This window comes from Aspergillus karnatakaensis, assembly GCF_047715665.1.
Source record: "Aspergillus karnatakaensis strain CBS 102800 unplaced genomic scaffold BJY04scaffold_32, whole genome shotgun sequence".
Taxonomy (NCBI): Eukaryota; Fungi; Ascomycota; class Eurotiomycetes; order Eurotiales; family Aspergillaceae; genus Aspergillus; species Aspergillus karnatakaensis.
In genome coordinates, this window is record NW_027395744.1 from 254,483 (window position 1) to 276,099 (window position 21,617).

Here is a 21,617-nt window from a genome sequence, read left to right on the forward strand (position 1 = left end):
GTGGAGCTGTTGCTGGGATTGGAGAATCAATATGGTTTGTTTTTGTTGCTCCTGATTGTCAATTATAGTAAGATATGAGAGAGACTTGGTTGAGCTATTACATAAAATCCATTATTCTGGGTTTGAACAACACGCAGCTGGTCGTCATGAGGACGGGGTTGTAAGCGAAGAAGTAGTGACACTGGAGGCGCAGGCAAGGAAATTTCAACAATTGGTCGAGCAATGGAAAGTAGCCGGCAGTTGGAGAGGACTCTCGTCGAAGATCTTCCGATCAACAACTGGGGTGAGGTTGCTTGGAAATTTATATGTGAGCGAAGCAGGGGGTCATCGTGAGAGCCTAACGACTCGCAAGCGGCCAAACGTCCCTGAGTCCGCAGCCAGCTCTTCCACCTTTTCTCTTCCGGTAAACGAATGACCAGAGTGCTGGGCCCTTGACAGCACAGTTCATAATTCAATTTTCATCAAAAAAGGAACGTGAATTTCCAAGGAGTGACAAGGCGCGCATTACTCTTCATCCGACTTCCTCCCTGCCCCCTCATCGAACCACCATTGCCCCAGACTCCGAGTCCTACTTCTCACCCTGGGACATCCCATTTCCCCTCCACTTGATTATAATACCTGCACCTTATTTCTTTTATCCGCGGCAACTCACCGACCACTGCGTGGGATCAAGCCACGCCCATGGACTTTTCGCCTGGCCGGGTTTTGCCATCGAGACACTTCCCGCGCTACGTTTTCCTTCGACCGCTGATTCCCCCTGCTGCGACACCGTAAACTGGTCGCTGTCGAGCCCCGATTGTTTTAGTCCATATTCAGAAACTTCCTGATGCCCGATGTGCTGTGATCACGGATGACAACTTGCTCGCGATGAGCCACCCTTCTCCCCGGAAGAACGGCGGCAGTCATCTTCCCCCTCTCAAACAGATTCGCTTCGTTTCAACCGACGGACAACCGCAGACAAAGCGACGACGAGTCAACGCTGCGTAAGCTATTTTTCCAGATATGTAGTGAAGCGTTCTTGTCGCGTCCATGATTGGCTAATCTTCTGTCTCTTTTCAGATGCCGGACATGTCGCAAGCGCAAGATACGATGCTCCGGCGAGCAGCCAGGTGAGCGAAGCCTTTCTTTCTTCCAACAGCTATGGCACAGCAGACTGATCCGTTCGCTTCCCTCATTAGTATGCAAAACTTGTTCCGATTACAATCATGAATGCCTCGGTTACAGCGAGCCCACTACTGCCCATGTTCGAGCGCCATCTGACGCCGCCTCTCGTACTCCAGTGGCATCAGCGCTACCCACCCCGACTAATCCAACTACTTCGCGCGACCCTCTGGAATCCAGCAGTAGATCATCGGAATCTCCAAAGCAAAATACACTCTCGGCAGAGATAGAAAAACTTGGCAAACCCTCCGATATACCCAAAACGCTCAAGTTGGAAGGCCCTTCGTCTTTCAGAGATGCAGCCTTCCGGACGACAAAAGAAAACGAGCAGCAAGCGGCTGGGGAGAGTCCAGAAAGCAGTACGTCCTATGAGATACTCCCTGCTTTTGTTAGGGTGTTTCTTATTATTCTCTTTAGATCGAACGTCCGTGAGCTCTGGTGGCCGAACCCATGTACCATATTTCAGGTATTTTGGACCTACCGCTATCGTTCCTGGCTTCAAACAAATGGTTAGTTTGTCTTTGCAGAATTCCATGCCTCTCTTGACTGACTAGGGTGTAGGTTGTTCAGGTGCGTGGTTCACGAAAGAGTAATGCATCGTTGTCATCAGGTTAGTTTCCCGGTACTGGTACATGCAGTTTTCTAGATGCATTTGGAGTCACCTCTAGCATTCTTCTCTGTCATCTGCCCAGGCACTTAAACAACCTAGCTTACCGCTTCTATAGACTCCATATCACCTCTACGGAGCCCGAAACTCCTTGAAAGTGGAGTCCATCATATTAGCGCTGTAGCTGATAGTGCCGACAATCGTGATTCCAACACTATTCCGTTTTATGATCGAGATGACCCTCTACCAGTCAGTAACTTGGTGACTCATCTCTGCGAGCTCTTTTTCGTGCACTTGGGCTGTAGCTTTCCGTTCTTGCGGCGTGATCGCTTCCTCCGCGATCTGAAGGACAAAAGGATTGACACTATGCTGGTTGACTCTGTGTGCGCTTTATCGGCTCGCTTCTCGCCTCATCCCCTTTTAAGCCCTCCGCAAGCCCCTCCAATAGATGCCTCGGAACCCCAGCCGGCCCTAAAGAAATCGAATCGCGGCCAACCGTTCGCCAACCGAGCAATGAGTGCTTTAGTGGACTCCCTCTCTTGTCCGACTCTTTCTGTGGTCCAGGCGTGCTTGCTGCTTGCTTATGAGGAGTTTGGTTCAAATCATGATAGTGGTCTGTGGATGTATCTCGGTATCTCCATTCGGATGGCGCAGGATTTAGGAATGCAGAAATTGCAGGGGCTGGATTATAGCTACGGTCGAACCGGCGTCACGCCAAGCGCAGTCGTGACAGGCCAGGCATCAAAGTTAAGGGAGGACCAATACGACGAGCTTCCGTCCGGTTCATGCTCAACCAATGAGTCGCAAGAGATGGAAGATCGTCGAGCGTGGGAGCGCGAGCGGGTTGATTCGTTCTGGAGCATCTTCTTTCTGGACAGAGTGATCTCATCTGGAACTGGGCGGCCTGTGACCCTTCGCGATGAGGACATTGAACTCCGTTTCCCTCTACAGTCCGAGTCGCAGCTTACCAATGGCTGGCCAGCTCCATTCCCACCGCTGATTCGTATTATTCATCTCTACGGAAGGGTCACGGATTTTATAAATGGGATGCAGGATATCAACCATGTCACGCCAGACACACTGAAGAGATTGGCTGGCATGGAAAATGACTTGACGGGTAAATACAATATGCACATTCTTGGGAAGTTATGACTTAAGGCTAACTTTTTCCTCCTAAAAGGCATTTACCAGCGCCTTTCGCCCAAGCTTCACTTCAATGCTGCAAACTTCCAAGCTTATGTCAAAGCTAAGGAAGGCACAAACTTTATCCTTCTCCATTTTGTAGGATACATCGTACGCTATACCTCATTAAATTGGGTGCTAATTTTTCTTAGTGGTTCCACACAGTGATTGTCCTTCTGCACCAGCCGACCCTTTTGAACTCCTTTGGCGGTACCATCCAACATCTCTACCCTAATAGTAGGGAGCTTTCAATGTCGTCGGCCAAAACAATTGCAGACATCCTCTCATTTTCAGAGCTCGTGGATGGGAAAAGCTTCATCGGTAATCCCTTCACTAGCCAGCCGATGTATATAGCAGCATGTGCTTTTCTCATGGAGAGCGCCTATTACTCTTCCCCGTCATCGCGGTCCGGTTCGCCTTCTCACCAGCCATTACTTGCTAACCAAACCAGTGGCTTCGTTATGCCGATCGCAGACTCATCTAGCACATCAGAGCGCAAATCTTCAACAAAGCATAGTCTTCTTGCATCTGCCGCTAGAGAAAATTATCAGAGGTGCTACAAAGCTCTGAAGGCACTCGAGACCTATTGGGAAGGCTCAAAATATATCCTGACTGTTTTAGACCAAAAAGCAAAAGGGATAGTCGACCCTTTGTTATATACCGAGGAGGAACTGGAGGGCACTGCCGAAACGCCCTCAGTTCAGCCCATTTCTGGATCTGATTGGCGACAGGCGAATTTGTCGCAACCCCAACCGTGCGCAGGTAGCACAACTGAAGGTGTACCGTCTGAAGCGGACTCTCCAGCTCATGGAAGACGATCGCCCAGAATGGACCCCAGCCAAGGTGAGACTATCATTGCTCTCTATATTTTATTTAGGGCTCAGCATTAAGTTAATCATATATTTAGCTATCGGCTGGGCTCTTACCAATGCGACAAATTCTTCGCAGCCGAATCTCAGTCTTCTATACCAGATGCCCGCCGGCTCTACAGAACCTGTTCCCGACAAATCGACCTATCCATCCCAGTACAGTCATAGTTATACCAATGTACCTGTTCAGTCAAGCCTTGGGCAAAGCTCGGGCTCTTTTCAAAGAGATTTAGAAACAACCAACAACTCTAATGTGGTACATAGCTCTATGGCTTCTGCTAATCGTGTGACGACATCAGATGCGAGCCTTCTCCTTGGGCTAAACACCCATTACCCTCCTCACCCTACATCGCGCCCTTCAAATGCTCACTTGGTGCATAATCAAAATATCCCGCCGTCTTCATCCTCAGGCTTGGAAGCTCAAGTTGCGGCATACAATTACATCCCCTCTACGACGAGCGGCCGACATGTTACCAGTAGCCACCTGGAGTCAAGACCTTCAGACCCTCACTCTGGCATCAATCACCAGATGGGTGATCTTCTCATTGAGAGCCAAGACATTGACATGTCGGCCCTCCAGCAGCAAGACCAGTTCCCATTTCCTTTTAATGGGCTGCCGTGGTTAGAGTATCTTCCCCAAGATGTTCTAAGTTACTTTGGTAGCGAAAACCCAAACTATCCTCTCATAAGTTCCGATGAAGGGCCCCCGCCGCCGCAATAGCCTCCATCATCCATGTCCTACGCCCTCAGCTCTTATGTGTTATGTCCAGCGATTCTATGTTATGTCACGATTCGGGAAACGGACCTATGGCGTCTCTGGTGTTGGACCTTTCAGCTTTGGCAGATAGAGCGGCATGTTCACTTCTAGGACCCTCTACCATTTATATACTACTTAATATAACAGCAGTTGCTATACTGACTGTCAAATATATAATTGAAATTAAGAACAACATTCGGACTATAATCGACTGTACTCCGTACTGTATGGAGTATGAGAAAATACTGCCTCAGGCTGACAATGCGTTGCCGGCACAACCGGGCGGTGAGAGTCCATCAACAACGCTTCAACTGATACAACCAGCAGCTTTGAGCCTCGATTCTTAAGAGTCAGGTACTATTGTTATGAAATCCATTACTTTTATGCCTTCCTTCTACTTGTTTGAGGGCTGTTGAGCTTAGCTGTTTGCCACACCCATAGTGAGTTCTGTTGTCTTATACATCCTGTAACCAAGCTCACGGACATACTTTTTGCCCAGGTCTAAAGATATTCTTGGTCCACTAAACCATCATTAGGAGGACAATGGAAGAGCCAGACAATATCACGGCTATTGACCCAGGCAATGCAGCAGGATGCGACGGGGATATTCCGTCAGACGGTATCACCACACCGCTAGCGACACACGCAGAACCACTCACCTCACAAAAGCTTCTAGAGCATACGGACCACGGCAAATCGAGTGAAAGTGTGCGGCATACCGCCCATGACAGTGGCTACAATTCCTCTGGATCTTCAGCACCCAAGTCACCCTCCGAAAAGTTGAACGATGGGGTAGAGGATGGGGAACAAATTCAAACTCGATCACGAGCATCTAGTCGTACCTCGATATCATCGATCCCTGCTTCAGTGCTGACGAATCTACCGGACGGCTTGAATTCTATGAACGGCCGCGATGGTCAGGATTACATGTATCAACCGTGGGAGCATCAGGGGGCGCGGTCTGTACATACTCTACGACAACGTGAGGCCTTGTTTCGGAAACCCAGCTCTGTGAGAGCAATGCAGATGCACACGGAAGATGAAGCAGATGATGACTTTCTGACGCCGCCCAGACGCCGCGGCAGCCACATATCGGTTCGCTCGGCGGGTTCTTCGCCATTCAAGAGGTCACCGTTTTACCCTCCAACAAGTGCGACTTCAAAGCCGAAGGCGAAGAAGGAGTACCCACTTGTTCTCCTTCATTGTACCTTACTGCCTCCAACCCTTCCTGTTCCTGGCCTGGTGGGGCATGTGTATCGTCAGGAGATTCTACGAGAGGTTCTACCTGCTGTGTACTGGAAGAGATGGAAGCTTCTGGAAGATAAGATCGGCTCTGGTGTACTACGTGACCGCGGTGTGCTTATCTCGCACCCGGAGGATATATACGATCTTCTCGAGGAACGGTTACTGGAGAGTTTGGAGTTGCAACACCCTCGGCTAGACCATGGCCACTTTCTGGGGCGAACTGAAACAGACTCGGATGGAGAAGAAGAGCAACTGGCAAGAGAGGACAGCGGCACAGAGGATGAAGGAGAAGAGTGCCCCGACTGTGGAGGCCGGGTGGTACGGCACGACATGGCCAGGAAATGGGAGGTCAAAGTATTCGCCGCGAACGGAATGCTGAAGGCTGGTGCATGGGCTGCAGCATGGAAGGAGATGGAAAAGGTCGATGTGGAGGTTGGCATGTGGCTGCCTGCCGATATCAGGGCGGATTTGGAGAGACGACTCGCGGAAGACTCGCCTCACATCGATAACGGCCTTCCTACTTTGCTGCAGGGACAGGAGAATTTACTTGTGGGACCTCCAGTTCGTGCACCCACACCGAGCCCTCAGATAACCGAACCAGAGCCCCGTGTTACGGCAGTGCGCAACAGTTCCCTTTCGCCAACTCCCTCAAGTGTGAGATCCCAAGGTGAAAGAAGTTGGAATCCTCCCGCTTACAAGCCGTCGGAGGATATTGACCTACATACCCTTTTGGTCAACTACATCCGCGTACTAGCCAGTGACCGACGAAACGTCGCCATTGTATTCCTCAGCGTCCTCGTCATCTTTGTTGCAATCAACTCTAGATCTGTCCAACCTCTGTCGAACTTGCGACCATACCCCCGGGATATCCCAGAATATATCGCCTCGACTATGGTTCCACAGCAGCAACATGCGACCCAAACGTGGACGGAGAATACGAGCGCTCAAACGGCACCCGTTGCATCGTTAGACACAATAGCCAAGGTCAAACCCACACCTATTCCCGAGGCATTATCTACCCTACACGACTTCTCGGACGCCCAGCTTGAGTCACCCCTGCCTAAATTAGAAGATGTCTCACGAACTGCCGAGCTTCCGTCGCTTCAAGCTACTACTCATTCTACTCCTGAGGAAGAAAGCAAGCCAATCAGCGCCAGTGAGTTTGAGTTGGAAGATTTTCCGGCAACCACGGCCGAGATTCCCACCGCTGGCAACATGGATCCTAGCTCGGGGGCTGCGGAAGAGTTCACGGAAACAAGCGAGACAGTGTCTTTCGAGGAACCACACAGCAGTGTAACTTCTCTGGTCGGTACTGGCGATGATCATGTCGTGCCCGCTTACGGGCAGCGTGAACCCCCGAAGTTAGACGAACCGAGCCACCAGCTCGAAGAGAATGAGCCGATCGTACCGATGGACGAACAGAACGAACAAATGGAGGGATTATTTGACGAGGATGAAGACAACGAAGAGGATGACAGACACGACACCTGATCGAACTACGCAGTTATTCATGACCGACATGAGAAGCCTTTGGATATATCTAGTCTTATGATTTTGCGAATCTTGCTTGTTAGCCTTTGCGTTCCTTTTGCATTGGCTTCACCATTTAGTGTTAGTGCGACGTAGATCATATCAGTTGACTTGAGAATCACATCTGAGCATGCATCAATGCTGCTTGTAATACCTGGAGCATGAGGAAGAGCTCGGAGTACTTTGTACACTGTCTATCCTAATCTGGAGGTTTCAGGTCTCCCCTGCCAGCTGTTCTGCCTATTCCACCTCCTCTGCTTCAATTTGTTTGTTTTCAACACCACCAACGTTGCAAGTATCGATATGGCTGGGGTTACCTCCAATCTACAATCAGAGCAACATATTCAGCCTCAAGTCATCATTATGGAGTCTTAGCAAATGCTTCTTCAACTGAGCCGCCTACCCAACGAAGCGATTGATGACGCGAGACCCCGGCTCGCTTACCGGGGCCCATCATCAGCTATGCAGGGCTTGGGGGATTTGCTTTTTCCAGTCAGCCTGGCTCTGCAATGGTCGTGTTTCTGCTGGATTTGCTCTTTGACCTGCTCGCAAAAGCCTGTGCTAACTTCCAAATCTGAACCATGAACGCCAGCCAACCCATTACACGCAGCCTTGACCCAAATCGACCAATATTTGGCTTTCGACTGCATCCCCCTCACTCATCATGAGACTTGACTCATGCAGTTCCTCGCCCAGTTTACAAGCTGAAAACTGCGATGCGGCTCCTCGATGTCCTGATTCGTAGAATCTGGTCTCGACTGCAGTTTGTCCCGGCAATATGCATGGAATACTCTCCGAACGAAAGACTGCCACATCAGTCGCCCAGTCGCGCATGCTTCTCCCTGCCTTACGAGGAAACACGATAATGGCGTTGATCCGTATTTTCCTTTGTCGTTTGTGCTGATTCGGCTACCGGGGTCGGTTCTGGTCAACATAACTTGTCTCGTTGTAGGGAGTGAAGCCCGAGCTGAAGTTGAACTTGGTCACATTGCCAAATTTACCATGCGTGGTTTGCTTTTGGGGGTGTTAAGCGGTGCTAGACCTGCCCGTATAAACTGGGAGGTATGCCCCAGGTTGTGTCTTCGGGAGGACTATATATAGCAGACTCTTTGTCTCCTGGCCTTCGCCATTACGTTCGCTTTAACGAATATGAGGCTTCTACGTGGCAGGGTAAGCCTGCTGGCTGCTCTGTACTTCTCGCACTTGGTATTATGTGAGGTTGTGTACTTCGACCTTGTCTTGACATGGGAGGATCGAGAAGTTGCCGGTGTCATCCGAAAGGTCATCCATTCCAACTATCAGTTCCCTGGCCCAACTCTTCGGCTGAAACAAGGAGATGAGGTGGAAGTGCTTGTCACAAACCTGATGCCGTTTAGCACGACAGTTCATTTCCACGGTATCCCGCACAATTCATTCCTTCAGACGACGAAGATTTGAGCATATGTCTAATTTGCTCCCAGGTATCATACAAATGGGCACACCATGGTCTGACGGCACCCCGGGACTATCACAGGCACCAATCGAACCTGGAGAGCAATTTCTGTATAGATGGATGGCGGTAGATTATGGATCTTACGCATATCATGCGCATAGCAGAGCCCAATTGATGGATGGCCTCTACGGTGCTATATACATTGAACCTGCAAAGCTGATTGAGAGGCCATTCGAATTAATCACGCACAATGCTGGCAGACTCGCTGCTATGCTGAGCGCAGAAGCCAACACGGAGCCGATTATCCTTTCAGATTGGCGTTCCTTGACCTCTGATGAGATTTTGCAAGCTCAGTTGGAGTCGGGCTGCGAGAACCTTTGTTCTCATGCCATCTTGCTTAACGGCAAAGGTTCTGCATGGTGTTTATCACAAGAAAGACTGAATGCCCTCACTAAACCAGCGCAAAAGACGCTCCTCGGGAACAATACTTTGACTGATATTGGGTGAGTGTTTCTTCACTAAGAGTTGCATATCAACTGACATTGGTTCATAGCTGCTTCCCTCCTCTGGACTCTTTCTTTGGGACGTACCCTCGTAACCCTAGTGTGCTTCCCTACGGATTTAACGAAGGCTGCACCCCTGGATATGGATCAGCTGAAGTGGTTGAAGTGAATCCTAGATCACAGTACATCAGCCGGGATCTGATAAGTATGGTTAGCTCGGCAACTCTAGCATTTTCGATAGATGAGCACCCGATGTATGTCTACGCGATTGATGGTCGTTACATCGAGCCGGTTCTTGTGGAAGCAATTGAGTTGCCTGCTGGATCACGGTACTCGGTCCTTGTCGAGCTCAAACAAAACAGTTCCAACGGAGAATATACCATTCGTGCCGCCAACACGGGTCTCAACCAGATCATCAACGGTACGGCCGTTATGTCGTACAGGGCAAACAGGGCAAACAGGTCCGGTCAACGGCCATCCTTGCCATATATCACAGAGTTTGGCAGCCCAACCTCTGCCAAAACAACATTCCTGGACGAAGCTTCAGTCATTCCCTTCCCCATTGCATTACCTTCGTCGACAGTAAGCCAGACGATCATTCTAAATGTCGGCCACTACCACGCGTCGTACCGCTGGCAGCTGGGGAACTCAAGCTTTCCCCTCAACTACGAAGAAGTCCAGCCTGCACTGTTCAATACCAGCGCGATCCCATTTCCATACGTGGCATCCACGCTCAACGACACCTGGGTCGATATTATCTTTAATCTGACATCGGGCGGCCAGCCTCCGCATCCAATGCACAAGCACTCAAACAAATTCTTCGTGATCGGACAAGGTAATACGCCGTTTATCTATTCCTCTGTGGCGGAAGCCGTGGAAGTGATCCCGCAAAACTTCAACTTCGAGCATCCTCAGATCCGCGATACTTTTTCGACGCCAATTGCGGCAGGGCCGTTGGGGACTTGGTTGGCTGTTCGGTACTTTGTTGAGAATCCAGGTCCTTTCCTGGTCCACTGTCATTTGCAGATGCATCAGGCCGGGGGGATGGCGTTGGCGCTGATGGATGGGATTGATGCCTGGCCTGTTGTGCCGGAGGAGTATCACTGGGCGGCGTACTATGGGGGTGAATATGATAAAGGCCACCATGGCCATGCCGAGTAACAAACAGATTGTAATAATTTGTACACATCAAACCAGCTCACATTCAAATAAATATACCCAGTTTAGCAGCCAATGGAAGGAGCAGGATTGGACATGCCGTCATCGAGGGACGAAGGGGCTCGGCAGTCACGTGAAACGAGAAGTTTTCGGTATCGGGGGATTGTGAGCCGTAAACTAACGAGCCGGTAGCCCGGCCATCCAACCAACCTCTCAAGCAAGGCCCATCCATCCCTTTCCCTTCCGCTCCGGTTTTCTTGCTTCAATTTCTTCCCTTCCCTTCAAGGCCACCACCTCCTCTTTTGCCCTGACGTTCTCACCGTCTCCACTCCTCCCAATTCCCATCCTTTTCTTTTCTTAATCGTTTTCTCTTTCCTTTGAGATTTCAGATCTCTAAAATATATAATAATGGCTGCCGCTGCTCCTAAGGTGGAAGCTCCCGCCGCGCCCGCCGCGCCCCAGCTCTCTGGGCTCCAGCTCTACTCCAGATTCGCCTTCGCTGGTGCTGTCTGCTGCAGTGTCACCCACGGTGCTCTTACTCCCGTCGATGTGTAAGTTGTGCTTGACCCTCACAATTGTCCTGAGCCAGAAACACGCGCTGTTTTTGATGGAAAGACCTTGGTCTTCTTGGTCCAGCTCACCCGCGTCTTTCCGGGCTGGGCAGACTCTATCTACATCGAGCTGCAAAGCTAACATGGTTTTTTTTTTACTCTGTAGTGTCAAGACCCGTATCCAGCTCGACCCTGTCACATACAACAAGGGCATGATCGGTGGTTTCCGTCAGGTCATCGCTAAAGAGGGTGCTGGCGCTCTCCTCACCGGTTTCGGTCCTACCGCTGCCGGTTACTTCCTCCAGGGTGCTTTCAAGTTCGGTGGTTATGAGTTCTTCAAGCAGCAGTGGATCAACCAGCTCGGTATCGAGTCTGCTTCCCAGAACCGTACTGCCATCTACCTCGCCTCGTCCGCTACCGCCGAGTTCTTCGCCGATATTGCTCTCTGCCCTCTTGAAGCTACCCGTATTCGTCTTGTCTCTCAGCCCGAGTTCGCTTCCGGTCTTCTGAGCGGTTTCTCCAAGATTCTCAAGAACGAGGGTATTGGCGCTTTCTACTCTGGTTTCGGTCCCATTCTCTTCAAGCAGTAAGTTCCTGAGCCATGCGGCATCAACGTGCATTCGAAGCTAAACGTTGTAGGGTTCCCTACACCATGGCCAAGTTCGTCGCTTTCGAGAAGTTCTCTGAGGCTATCTACGGTTTCGTTGACAAGAACACCATCTCCGACGGTGGAAAGACTGCTGTCAACCTTGGTTCCGGTCTCCTTGCTGGTTTCGCTGCTGCCATCGTTTCCCAGCCCGCTGACACCATGCTGAGCAAGATCAACAAGACCCAGGGTCTCCCTGGTGAGGGCACCACCTCCCGCCTCATCAAGATCGCCAAGGAGCTTGGTCTCAAGGGATCCTTCTCCGGTATTGGTGCTCGTCTCTTCATGGTAAGTCGACTTATGCCGTCACTGTACATGCGTCAGTATGCTAACAATGTCTACAGATTGGTACCATCACTGCGGGTCAATTCGCCATCTACGGTGACATCAAGCGTATGCTCGGTGCCACTGGTGGCGTTGAGATTGCCCCCAAATAGACGTGAGTCTGTGTTGTGATTGTTTTGGTGTATTATATTGCGCACTAGATTTGCTTCATACATTGTACTGGTAGATTTTTCACTAGAAAAGTCTTAACGACCGTTTTATTTTGTTTAGAATCATACTGCCTGGATGAGATATTTGCTGGTAGTTTTAGTGACGTTGAATAAAAAGTCAGTGATGCAGTAGGTCCCTACACAACCATGGCTCGACCTGAAATCATCAGATGGTAACTTCTCAATCATGCCCCTCGTTTCCTGACTTAGGTTAAAAATAGCATCGGCATTCCTGATGTAAATAGAATTCCGCATCAGCCTCAACTCTGACGATGAGTTGAGCCTCTTGCTGCTCACTGCTCAGCAAACAAGGTTGTGGCTGAGCCGACTCGAGTGGTGCTCGATGCCACTGGGTATGGACTATGGACTTCGGAGCAGGTACCGCACCTGCATGGAGGGGCAGTTTTCCGCCCAATGCCGCACTTGAAGAGGCCAAATTAACAATACGAGAATGAGACTGACGGAGGCCTAGGTACCCATCTGGGGTCTCAACTTCCACAGTCTTGAAACAGCAAACACAGATTCATCTCACATACAACCCGAGTCCAAGTAGTTTGTATTCCCAGCTGAAGAGACCACAATCAAGACCACCTGAAATTCCGCCAGTCAGTGCTCAGCAACCTGCACCAAAGTCGACCAGTCAGATTGGAGAGTGACGATAGTGTCATTGCTGACCTCACAGGATCGACAACCTTGCTGCAGCGTTGATTCTAATGTGGCTGGTCCGGCCGCTGAAGATCTGAACATCCTCGTCTTCCCCTTCATCTTTAACAACATATTAATATCCTCTGTTTACTGTGGCTCATCCTGTCGTTTTTTATTCTTTCATGTATCTGGTTATGACTACACTTTAGGAACCGCAATTATTGCTGATATATCGCTCGTGCCCTGCGTATCTCATTCGCTTGTTCGCGGTCGCGTCCCTCGTTTCTCTACCTATGACTAGACATCAATCGTGACAGTCGATCAATAACCAGAATCTGAGGAGAACGCACCCTCCATTGATTACGGTCTTACTTCTCTCTGCTGCGTGTCCCTAGACGCCCATTCCCAGACCACCCGCAATATCAATAATGTCGACACAGTATCATCAGATTGGCTCACCAGCGCAACCCGCCAGTCAACCGACACCGAGCTCATGGAGATTCCTTGCTCCAGTGTCCTCCCATTTCGCACTCGTTGGGTATATATCCAACCCGAGTTACTGACCTATTTTTGCTTGCTGACTTGAGTTGCCCTAACTCAGCTTCTTGGTGATACCCTTGGCCTTTGGGGGTGAAGACAAATCCGCCAGTGTCAACAGAACGGCCACTGTTGTAGCGGCATCTGTCATGATTGGTATCGCCTATTCACTGTCCCTCTTTCTGGTTCTGTCTCACTTTGAAGAGCGAACCTTTGTGATTCACTCAATTCTCGTGTATGTTCGCTCAAGTATCACTTTGTGCTACGCTTTGACCAGGCTGACTTGAAACACAGACCTGGCTTAATGTCTAATATTCTCGCGTTGTTCAACGTCATGATTAATGTGATCTGTCGAAACATCCTTCCTATGAGTTTACTTGAGATCCTGAGTCTGAGCTTCGCCGCCGCGTTTGCTTTTCTTTATGCCTTGGGCGCACTCTGGCTGTACGCTCGCGACGTGAACGAAGCGATTGGAGTCGAGTCGAATCGTGGAACAATACTCTTGACGGACGAAGAGATGCAACGTCAGCAGCTGCAACGTTTACTGGAGCAGAGCTCTTCCAGAAAATCATTGACCCCGAGGGCTGTGCAAAAGACTTACCAGGTCAACCACCCCGATCGTCTCACTTCATTCCACCCTCAACAACAAGAGGATGGTTATTTTAGCTAAAACCGCTGAATGCACGGTCCACGGGATCTAGAATGATTTGGATATTGCTGCTTTGCGAAGGTACCTCACCGCTGCCGTTACATGGTGGTTCTAGCTTTGGATATGAACGCTTTGATGACCTAGTTCTTTTCTTGCGCCTGTACCACGTATTACCTGGGAATTCAGCGGAGGGGTGTACCGGATGATGATTAATTCTTGTAATTAAATGGTTGGGTCTTGTAATGCTTGCAAGAATGCCTCATAAATAGCCTTGTCTTTCATGACGACCTGATTTGTCTCTATACCTCGGCTGGTGTGGAAGATGGGTGACATTTCGATAATCGAACAGGGGACTAGCCTTGTTGGGCTATATTGGCTGGAGACCGTACCTCACCTCGACGGGTCCGTGAAAGAACCTCGGCTCGCTGGGTCCCTCTCATCCACCTCTCTTTCATATTTCATAACTCACCATGTCCGAAACATTAGCCCTGTGTTTTACCGCGCGTGAAAATATTGTTCTGTACAGCTAGAAAATCCAGCTTGTCCCGCTTCCAATCTTTTGGAGACCTTTGTTCCCTTTCGTCAGTAGCCAAAAGTCGGCCATCTCTGCGGCTTCGCAATTACACCACAAGCTCTCCACTTTCCGGCTGGACTCTTTTAGCTTCTACCTACTCCTTGTGCACTCGTCATCTACGAGCTATTTTTCTCTCTGGAATTAAGAGCCGAAGATGTCTAAACGCGTCACCCTATTCGAACCACCACAACTGGACTCGGCCAGAGCACCGATCGAGAACGTCCTTGAGTTAACATCGGTGGACGATATCGGACCCGATGTCTTTACAAACACAAGGCCGCTGTGGCACCCTCCAGGAGCGCGAGGCATCTACGGAGGCGCCGCAATAGCCCAGTCGCTCGCCGCCGCGATGCGAACCGTCCCCGCCGATTTCGCCGTCCACAGCATGCACTGCTACTTTGTTCTCGCCGGTGATTCTGAGATTCCGATCGTATACCACGTTGAACGGGTTCGCGATGGACGGAGTTTCATAACAAGGACTGTCCAAGCTAGGCAACGCGGCCGACCTATTTTCACAACCACACTGAGCTTCAGTAAAGCGAATAGCGGCGGGAAGAAGAAGCTTCAGCATGCTTCATCTATGCCTCCTGTGCCTGTTCCGAGGGTTGCGGGGCCTGGGGAGAGGAGGTTTGATGAGAATCGTGGAGGGCCTTTTGAATCGGCCAGGGCTGGGATTGTGAACCGTGAGTCTCGCAAAGTTAGGAAGCACCGGTGGTTTTATCTAACAGGAACAGGGGACTCCAACCCCGAAGAAAAGAAGGTTAGACGCTGGGTACGGTGCCGAGGACAGATTTCGGATGCTGGAGCTCAGCACGCCCACCTGTCCGCTCTCGCATATATAACGGACAGCTTTTTCATTGGCACCGTCTCCCGGGTACATGAAATCCCACGATTCTCCTCTGCCGCGGAGATGCAAAGGGCCTTGAAGGCTCTGAAGAACCCCTCGGATCTCGACGACGAGGATATCGCTCGCCAATTAAACGATCTGAAGGAGGAAGAGGCAGCCGAGTTACGTCGTCGTCTCGAGGGCGCTCTTAGCAAACTCAACGACCCGAAGAGCAAGGTAAACCACAAGGAGATCGGCATGATGGTCAGCCTTGATCATACTATATACTTTCATAACCCATGGACATTTCGTGCAGACGAATGGATGCTCACGGAGATGGAGAGCCCATGGGCCGGAGAAGGGCGAGGGCTTGTTCTGCAGAAGATTTGGGCTAAGGACGGCACGTTGATTGCCACCTGCACGCAAGAGGTATGTTTTCTTCTTTTCTCCACTTAACATTCGATAGATTCGAATCCATGTAGTGTTTTGGCAGTGTCCAGGCAGCTGATTTTAGGCGAACAGGGTGTTGTGAGGCTCAAACAGGACGAGCCACGTCGTGCGAAGATCTAATGTTCTCTAAACATTCTCGTCATATTCATTATCTCTTCCGATTAGATTACTAGGTCCGTCGGGAGTATCAAGGGTTGATCGTGTTGTTTTCTTTGTATGGGGTGTCTTTCCTGCATAAATATTTCTTCAACTAGATAATCCGGGCACCAGAGGCTTTACAATGTACATATCAAAATTCTACTTCAGCGCAAAGCAACCGTGTCATTCCTTCACAGGGCAGAGCCATTCAGGCGGTTGTCACACCCAATCCAGCTCGTACCAACTCAACCGAGTATCAAATGCAAGTTAGCCTGACCACCGAGGGTACGCTAATAATAAAGGAAGACAGAGTAAGAAGCAGACCGACCAACAGACAGATAGATGCACGCAGGACGAATGCTTTTGAAATCAGAGAGCCACCCACCCAAGCTTTTGCTAAACCCAAGAGAAAACACACAAACACAAGCAAACGCACAGAAATGCGATGACCAGACGAGTAGTGCTACAGAGACCTGTCCGAACCTTCAGTGGCTGTTCGCCTCCCCATCCATCCCACCTCACCTACACCACCCCCCTCCTCCGCTCTCCTTCCACTCTTCATCCCCTAAGGTTGAATGAACCTCACGCTGGAATCTTTTTGACTCCTTCGCTCGCAGATCAAACCTCCATCTTTTTCTCTCCCATCAGTTGCTGTTGACTCCTTCTCTTCTCACAGAACTCCAGAGCCTTTGCTCCCCAGATCTCCCTTCCCTTGTACTCGCCCACATGCTCCGGCCAGCTTTTGACCTCTCTCGCCAGATTCTCGAGCTCCTGCATTGGTAGCTCTTCTAGCGTGGTCAGGAACGTCTTGACGCCGAAGACAATAGTGCCTGTACGAGGAAGTCTGCGGAAAGTCTGTCGCTCACGACGAATGACGATGTCCTGGGGTGATGGATTTGGGTTATCTTCCGATAGTGTAGTGGGTCGGTAGAGGGTTTCGAAAAGATCCTCGTCTGGTCGTTTTACTTCCACGAAATAGTTGGATCGTTCCATGGGCGAGTTTGGCGTGAGCCGGCAGAGGAATCTGGGTTCGTGAGAGGTTAATCATGGTTGGTTCTTTGGCTTTTGTTTATCCTGGTATGACCTACTTGCTGACGGAGTTGGCTACCTGCTGGTGCCATAGTGGTACCGGGTTATGCAGCTGAGAGATTGTCCATCCGATTCGGTCTGCCACTGTCCATCCTACAGGGAAGAGACTTGCACTTGCGGCTCTGTCCAACGAGTCAGTTTGCTGTCCACGATTGCTCCTGCTATGGCGTACTGACAGATAATATTCTCCCTCCTTGTTCTTCATCAGGATGCTCAGGTCCTCCATAGTCAACCTCACGGCAATTTCAAGAGGGTCCATTTGACCTGTTCTATCTCCGCCAAAGACGAAAGTTTCGCCCGTCATCTTATTGAAGACTGTTCTTCTCTCGCCATGCTTCTTCATCTCGAACATGTTTGCAAATCGTTGCGTGAGGAACTCGACCACCTCCTCTAGCGCCTCGAGACACGCATCATAGGACTCAGGAAGACACTGAAAAACTTTTTGCCTTTCTTGGGCAAGCAATTGGCTCCTAACAACGTGCTCGTCCATATAGTTTTTATCCAGAGTGAGCCAGTTTTCGACGTCTAACTTCCGAATATCCATCATGACCCGGTATCGATCTCTTCCCTTGATAGGCTGGGCTGGATAGGGTGCCATCCGCTTGATGTCATTGCACTCGACATGTTGTGTGGTGGGCGTTTTGGATGCTGCAGGCCATGATGGTAGGCCGTTCCGAATCTTGAGGACGACAAAGATAAGCAACAGGACTGCCAACCCGAGCCATGTCAGGGTCTTCATTTCCTTGTGGCGGAAGATGCGAGCAAGAACAAGACAAGAGCTAACAACAGAGAAAAGAAAGGGAAAAGTGACCTGGCCTCAAGAAACTATCAATGTTTCTCAAGCACTCGAATTTCCACAACGCAAACCTGGTCAGACGGCGAAAAGAAACTGTTTGGCATAGTGAAACTTCTTGTCCCTGGATGAGGGCAATGGCTCCAATTATATTTGTACAGCCAACCTTTGGGCAAAGATCATCATTTCAGTCATACGATTAGCCACGATTTGGTCCTCAACAGTCCAGCTTCAGGGTGCCTGGTTGAACTCTGATACGCTCTACTTTTCCCCGCAAAAGCCGCAATTCGCCGCCCCAAAAAAGAAAATGGACCTGACAGCACCCACATGATCGAGCAGAGTTTCTCAGCTTTTTTTTCAGGTCAATCGAGCTCCACCGGGTCTTTGGGTCAATGGCAGGAGGGGGGTGCAGGATCCTCTGGGCAATGGACTCTCAGTGGACAGGAGGTTCCAAGCAGTGCCGCAGGTTCAGGCTGGCCCTAGATCCGCAAGGCTACTATGTAGCTAAGTCGTCACTACCGCTACAACCGTGCTACGAGTCGCTCATAAAGGATGTACGAAGCTAAGCCCGATCTAGAACAAATTATGGGGAAAAGGCAACAGCAACGGCAGGCCCTGTGCTAAAGATCATTGCGAAAATCGTCAGGCGAGCTCACGCGTATCCGTCCGTGCGCGACGATTCAAGACCTCGTGAGCTGAATCAGGCTCAGAGGTTTGGGTGATGATAGAGTTCCTTGTCTAACAGGTTCCTGCGGTTCCGTTCCTGCGGGTATTCGAGATTACAAGTCTATTCTGTTTTTCTCCGATACTGACGCCTTGGAGGTCGAGAGACGAAAAGGATGATGAAGCACCATTCGAGAATAGGTTGAACTGCTCCAGAATACGAAGCGAAACAATACTCAATCGCATTACGAGATAGAGCGGAAAGAGCGGCCAAGTTAGAGGCGCCGTTTCATAGCACCAAAGCCGCGTCGAGATTGAGATTTGCTGAAGATCATACATCATTTCTTTACCGTTGTGCAACAAAGGAACTCCTCGGATCCCGTCAGCGCGTGGGATGTAGCGTGGGCCAACCCCAACTCGGGCGTCGGTGGTCACCAGCCTCAGAAGTAATATTAATCAAAGTCGTCGTCAGGCGGCTACCAAACATCTCTTGGAAGTTGGAACGTACCCCTTTGTCTCCATCCGGGAGAGGCAATAATGAGACACACATCGCTCCATGAAGTCCATGAATCTGTTTGCAAATGACCAAGGGTGGGTATTTTCTCCATCTGCTTGATTATTCGGGCTCGACAACTGGTCAGGGAGATCTCTCGGCGTTGCTGACACTTTCACGAAGGACTAGGTCCTTGGAGAGATCCCAGAATGATCACTGACGTACGAAGTACTGTGAGGTGTTCTTGCAGGCACCCAGGCGCGGCATCTTCATGCTCAGTAATAATTGCTGTGCACAGCCATGTTTCTCCTCACGCCTAATAATCCAACTAGAGCAGATGCAACGCTACCAGCGAATCAGCGGACTCATCATTGAATAATGGACCTGGTCTATAGCGTTCTATGGAGCCGAAGATTTTGCAGCCAGATTTAAATCGTCGAAATCGACAAAGCTGGCAAACGAATCCGGAACAAAAGCACACTTGTGCTCCATTTTCTCAAACCAGGTCCAGTAGTGCAGCCGAATGGGACTCCATCACTCCAGTCTGGAGTCATGGACATCATATCAACAATGGGTCCCTCTGGGGTATTATTGCGCTGCAACCGCCCCATGTCGCGGAAGGCGCGCTTGCCGCTGCTCAATATTATTCCTCGAGAAATGAGTGATACCGACCACGCCGAATTGTCCGAATGACATTCAATCTCTTTCAGGGCTTGCGGGCTTGCAAGATGGCGGTGTCAGGGTGAACAAGACAAGTGCTCCCGAGTATTTTGGTATATTCCTTTTGATTTTGCTTTCTTTTTCTCATGTGCCTTGATTGCCCGTTCCGTTCCCACTCGGCTCTCTATCTGCTCCCCTTCCTTCGAGGTTCGGAGTCTCTTCTCTCATGGTTTTCCGATCTCGAATTTCCCGTGGCGTGGAATCAATTGCATTTAGCTTTTTTGTTTCTTTTTCCGGGATCTTTCAGTCTCTTTGTTCGTTCGGCGTACCTTTCCTTGTTTTCGCTACATCTGGACTCTACCGGGTCCTTTCTTCGCCCTCTTATTTGTTACTTCCCGGTCCCCTTTCTCACCGTGGCCCCAGCCTGGAAGAGACACAAATCCTCCGAGGAAGAATTTGCCCGAAATGACATTTGTCGCGTTGCTTTTGGACAACTAGCCTGTCAAAGCTAATGGTCACGGGCACAAGCAGCCAGCCAGCCAGCCCCAACGGGGTTTCCCGTTGGTACTGCCTGTGTCAGCGACTGGCCGTATTCAAGTATCTGTACATGGATTCGAGGTCAAATTGAGACAACACGACCCCGCGATATCGCTAATGCAGCCCCTCAGTGCGCACGGAACTCCACCACTAGCTCCAAGTTGATCGAGTAGGGCAGGGGGATTTACAAGTCTGCAGCCAAACGGCAATCCTCCGGAGCACTGGCAGGACACACGGCCTCTTTCTCAAGTTGGGGCTAGCTCAGCTTGACTGGTGCCTAGTCGCTTGAGCGTTGCTCACAAGAGGGCAAGCACCACGCTGTTGTCCTTCGCCCGGCCTTGGAATCCAATCAGATGGCGGGGAGCTGAGCAAGGATGTCTCAAGTGCACGGACGTTGTCAGGCTTGAGCTGATGCGATGTGATGCAACGGCAAGGATTGTTCTCCGCATTTGGGCATTTGGGCCTATGGACCTCTTGCACGACTGTTTAAACCTGGAGTGGCTGTGTGGCTATGCTCATGACAAAGAAGATGCTCTTGTCCAGAGAAGGCGTGTCGGCCTGGGGATTCTGCATGGCACCATGTGGACATGGCGCAGACCTCATCGAGTCGCACCTGCCTGGTCCATTCAATGACTCAAAAAGGCTCTTTGATTATGATCAGGACTTGGTAACGAAGCTGCATGCTCGAGTCGCCGTACGTCAGAGGCTGCAAGGTGTCGGCTCAAGGGCCTATGGAACGACCTGAGTCCATCAATTATTTCCATCTCAAGGAGACGGTCGAGGTATCAGGATAGCCCCCAGCCATAGATAGAGCTTCTAGCCACATCACAACCAAGGAAAAAGCAACACCGACCCGAAGACAAGGTAAGTACTTCCGGGAGAGTACCTCACCCGTACCGAGAAACCTAAGTGCGAACCCCCTTCGAAGAAGCAAAGAAAGCGAAGGAAGAAAAGCAAATAAGGCTCTGGATTGGGGAGTCTTTATTTCTTGGCCATTCAGAAGCTTCCAGCAGGGCTGCGTCAAGCTGCATTTCTTTCCTTTTTCTTTCTCCCTTCCTCCCGCGGTTGAATCCTGCTAACACTCGGATAAACCCAAGAAGTACCTGGTGACACGGAAGATACTTGCTGCGTTATCTGAGTCGTCGCTTCTCTTTGTTGATCTACTGTATATCCTTCAACGGAGTCCGCCGTCCCTCAATTTCCGGTTCCTGACACCATGTCCGCTGCCTACGGGGGTTTGCCAGCGGGCAGTGTCGACCGCTCTTTCCTTCACTTTGTCCTTTCACTGTTTATTGTGCCCATCTATTTATTATTTCATCTTTATCTCGATTTTCACACCAACTCCCAGCCTCATCAAGACGATTACTTGCCGCCTAACGGGAAACTCTCTGACTTTTTCGTAGCTCTTCACCAACCATGACCCTACCC

The 21,617-nt window shown here is 50.3% G+C and overlaps 7 protein-coding genes across 7 annotated transcripts; 6 read left to right on the forward strand and 1 right to left on the reverse strand.

Moving 5' to 3' along the window:
- The first annotated feature begins 270 nt into the window (after window positions 1-270).
- BJY04DRAFT_82042 (putative C6 transcription factor) lies at window positions 271-4,800 on the forward strand. The gene is made up of 9 exons (XM_073721140.1): window positions 271-983; window positions 1,060-1,109; window positions 1,179-1,520; window positions 1,579-1,670; window positions 1,723-1,771; window positions 1,887-2,885; window positions 2,949-3,049; window positions 3,103-3,793; window positions 3,858-4,800. The coding sequence occupies exons 1-9, from the start codon at window positions 868-870 to the stop codon at window positions 4,538-4,540; spliced, it is 3,123 nt and encodes a 1,040-aa protein (XP_073570026.1). The 5' UTR covers window positions 271-867; the 3' UTR covers window positions 4,541-4,800.
- A 208-nt stretch (window positions 4,801-5,008) lies between these two features.
- BJY04DRAFT_82169 (uncharacterized protein) lies at window positions 5,009-7,481 on the forward strand. The gene has a single exon (XM_073721141.1). The coding sequence runs from the start codon at window positions 5,120-5,122 to the stop codon at window positions 7,310-7,312; it is 2,193 nt and encodes a 730-aa protein (XP_073570027.1). The 5' UTR covers window positions 5,009-5,119; the 3' UTR covers window positions 7,313-7,481.
- Window positions 7,482-8,500: 1,019 nt separating this feature from the next.
- BJY04DRAFT_219487 (multicopper oxidase-domain-containing protein) lies at window positions 8,501-10,447 on the forward strand (the record flags this gene model as incomplete). Its single annotated transcript, XM_073716599.1, has 3 exons — window positions 8,501-8,747; window positions 8,812-9,286; window positions 9,337-10,447. 3 exons carry the CDS (start codon window positions 8,501-8,503, stop codon window positions 10,445-10,447), a joined length of 1,833 nt encoding a protein of 610 aa, XP_073570028.1.
- Window positions 10,448-10,650: 203 nt separating this feature from the next.
- On the forward strand, window positions 10,651-12,380 carry BJY04DRAFT_191941 (putative mitochondrial phosphate carrier protein (Mir1)). Its single transcript, XM_073711723.1, has 4 exons — window positions 10,651-10,995; window positions 11,162-11,581; window positions 11,635-11,929; window positions 11,986-12,380. Exons 1-4 carry the CDS (start codon window positions 10,853-10,855, stop codon window positions 12,076-12,078), a joined length of 951 nt encoding a protein of 316 aa, XP_073570029.1. The 5' UTR covers window positions 10,651-10,852; the 3' UTR covers window positions 12,079-12,380.
- A 680-nt stretch (window positions 12,381-13,060) lies between these two features.
- BJY04DRAFT_82176 (uncharacterized protein) lies at window positions 13,061-14,138 on the forward strand. The gene is made up of 3 exons (XM_073721142.1): window positions 13,061-13,318; window positions 13,382-13,552; window positions 13,612-14,138. The coding sequence occupies exons 1-3, from the start codon at window positions 13,209-13,211 to the stop codon at window positions 13,985-13,987; spliced, it is 657 nt and encodes a 218-aa protein (XP_073570030.1). The 5' UTR covers window positions 13,061-13,208; the 3' UTR covers window positions 13,988-14,138.
- Window positions 14,139-14,398: 260 nt separating this feature from the next.
- On the forward strand, window positions 14,399-16,486 carry BJY04DRAFT_191947 (thioesterase-like superfamily-domain-containing protein). The gene is made up of 3 exons (XM_073711724.1): window positions 14,399-15,223; window positions 15,275-15,795; window positions 15,889-16,486. Exons 1-3 carry the CDS (start codon window positions 14,695-14,697, stop codon window positions 15,934-15,936), a joined length of 1,098 nt encoding a protein of 365 aa, XP_073570031.1. The 5' UTR covers window positions 14,399-14,694; the 3' UTR covers window positions 15,937-16,486.
- On the reverse strand, window positions 16,487-18,043 carry BJY04DRAFT_191950 (heme-dependent oxidative N-demethylase family protein). Its single transcript, XM_073711725.1, has 3 exons — window positions 17,220-18,043; window positions 17,043-17,165; window positions 16,487-16,978 (listed from the first exon to the last, which is right to left on the reverse strand). Exons 1-3 carry the CDS (start codon window positions 17,780-17,782, stop codon window positions 16,573-16,575), a joined length of 1,092 nt encoding a protein of 363 aa, XP_073570032.1. The 5' UTR covers window positions 17,783-18,043; the 3' UTR covers window positions 16,487-16,572.
- Between the last annotated feature and the right edge of the window lie 3,574 nt (window positions 18,044-21,617).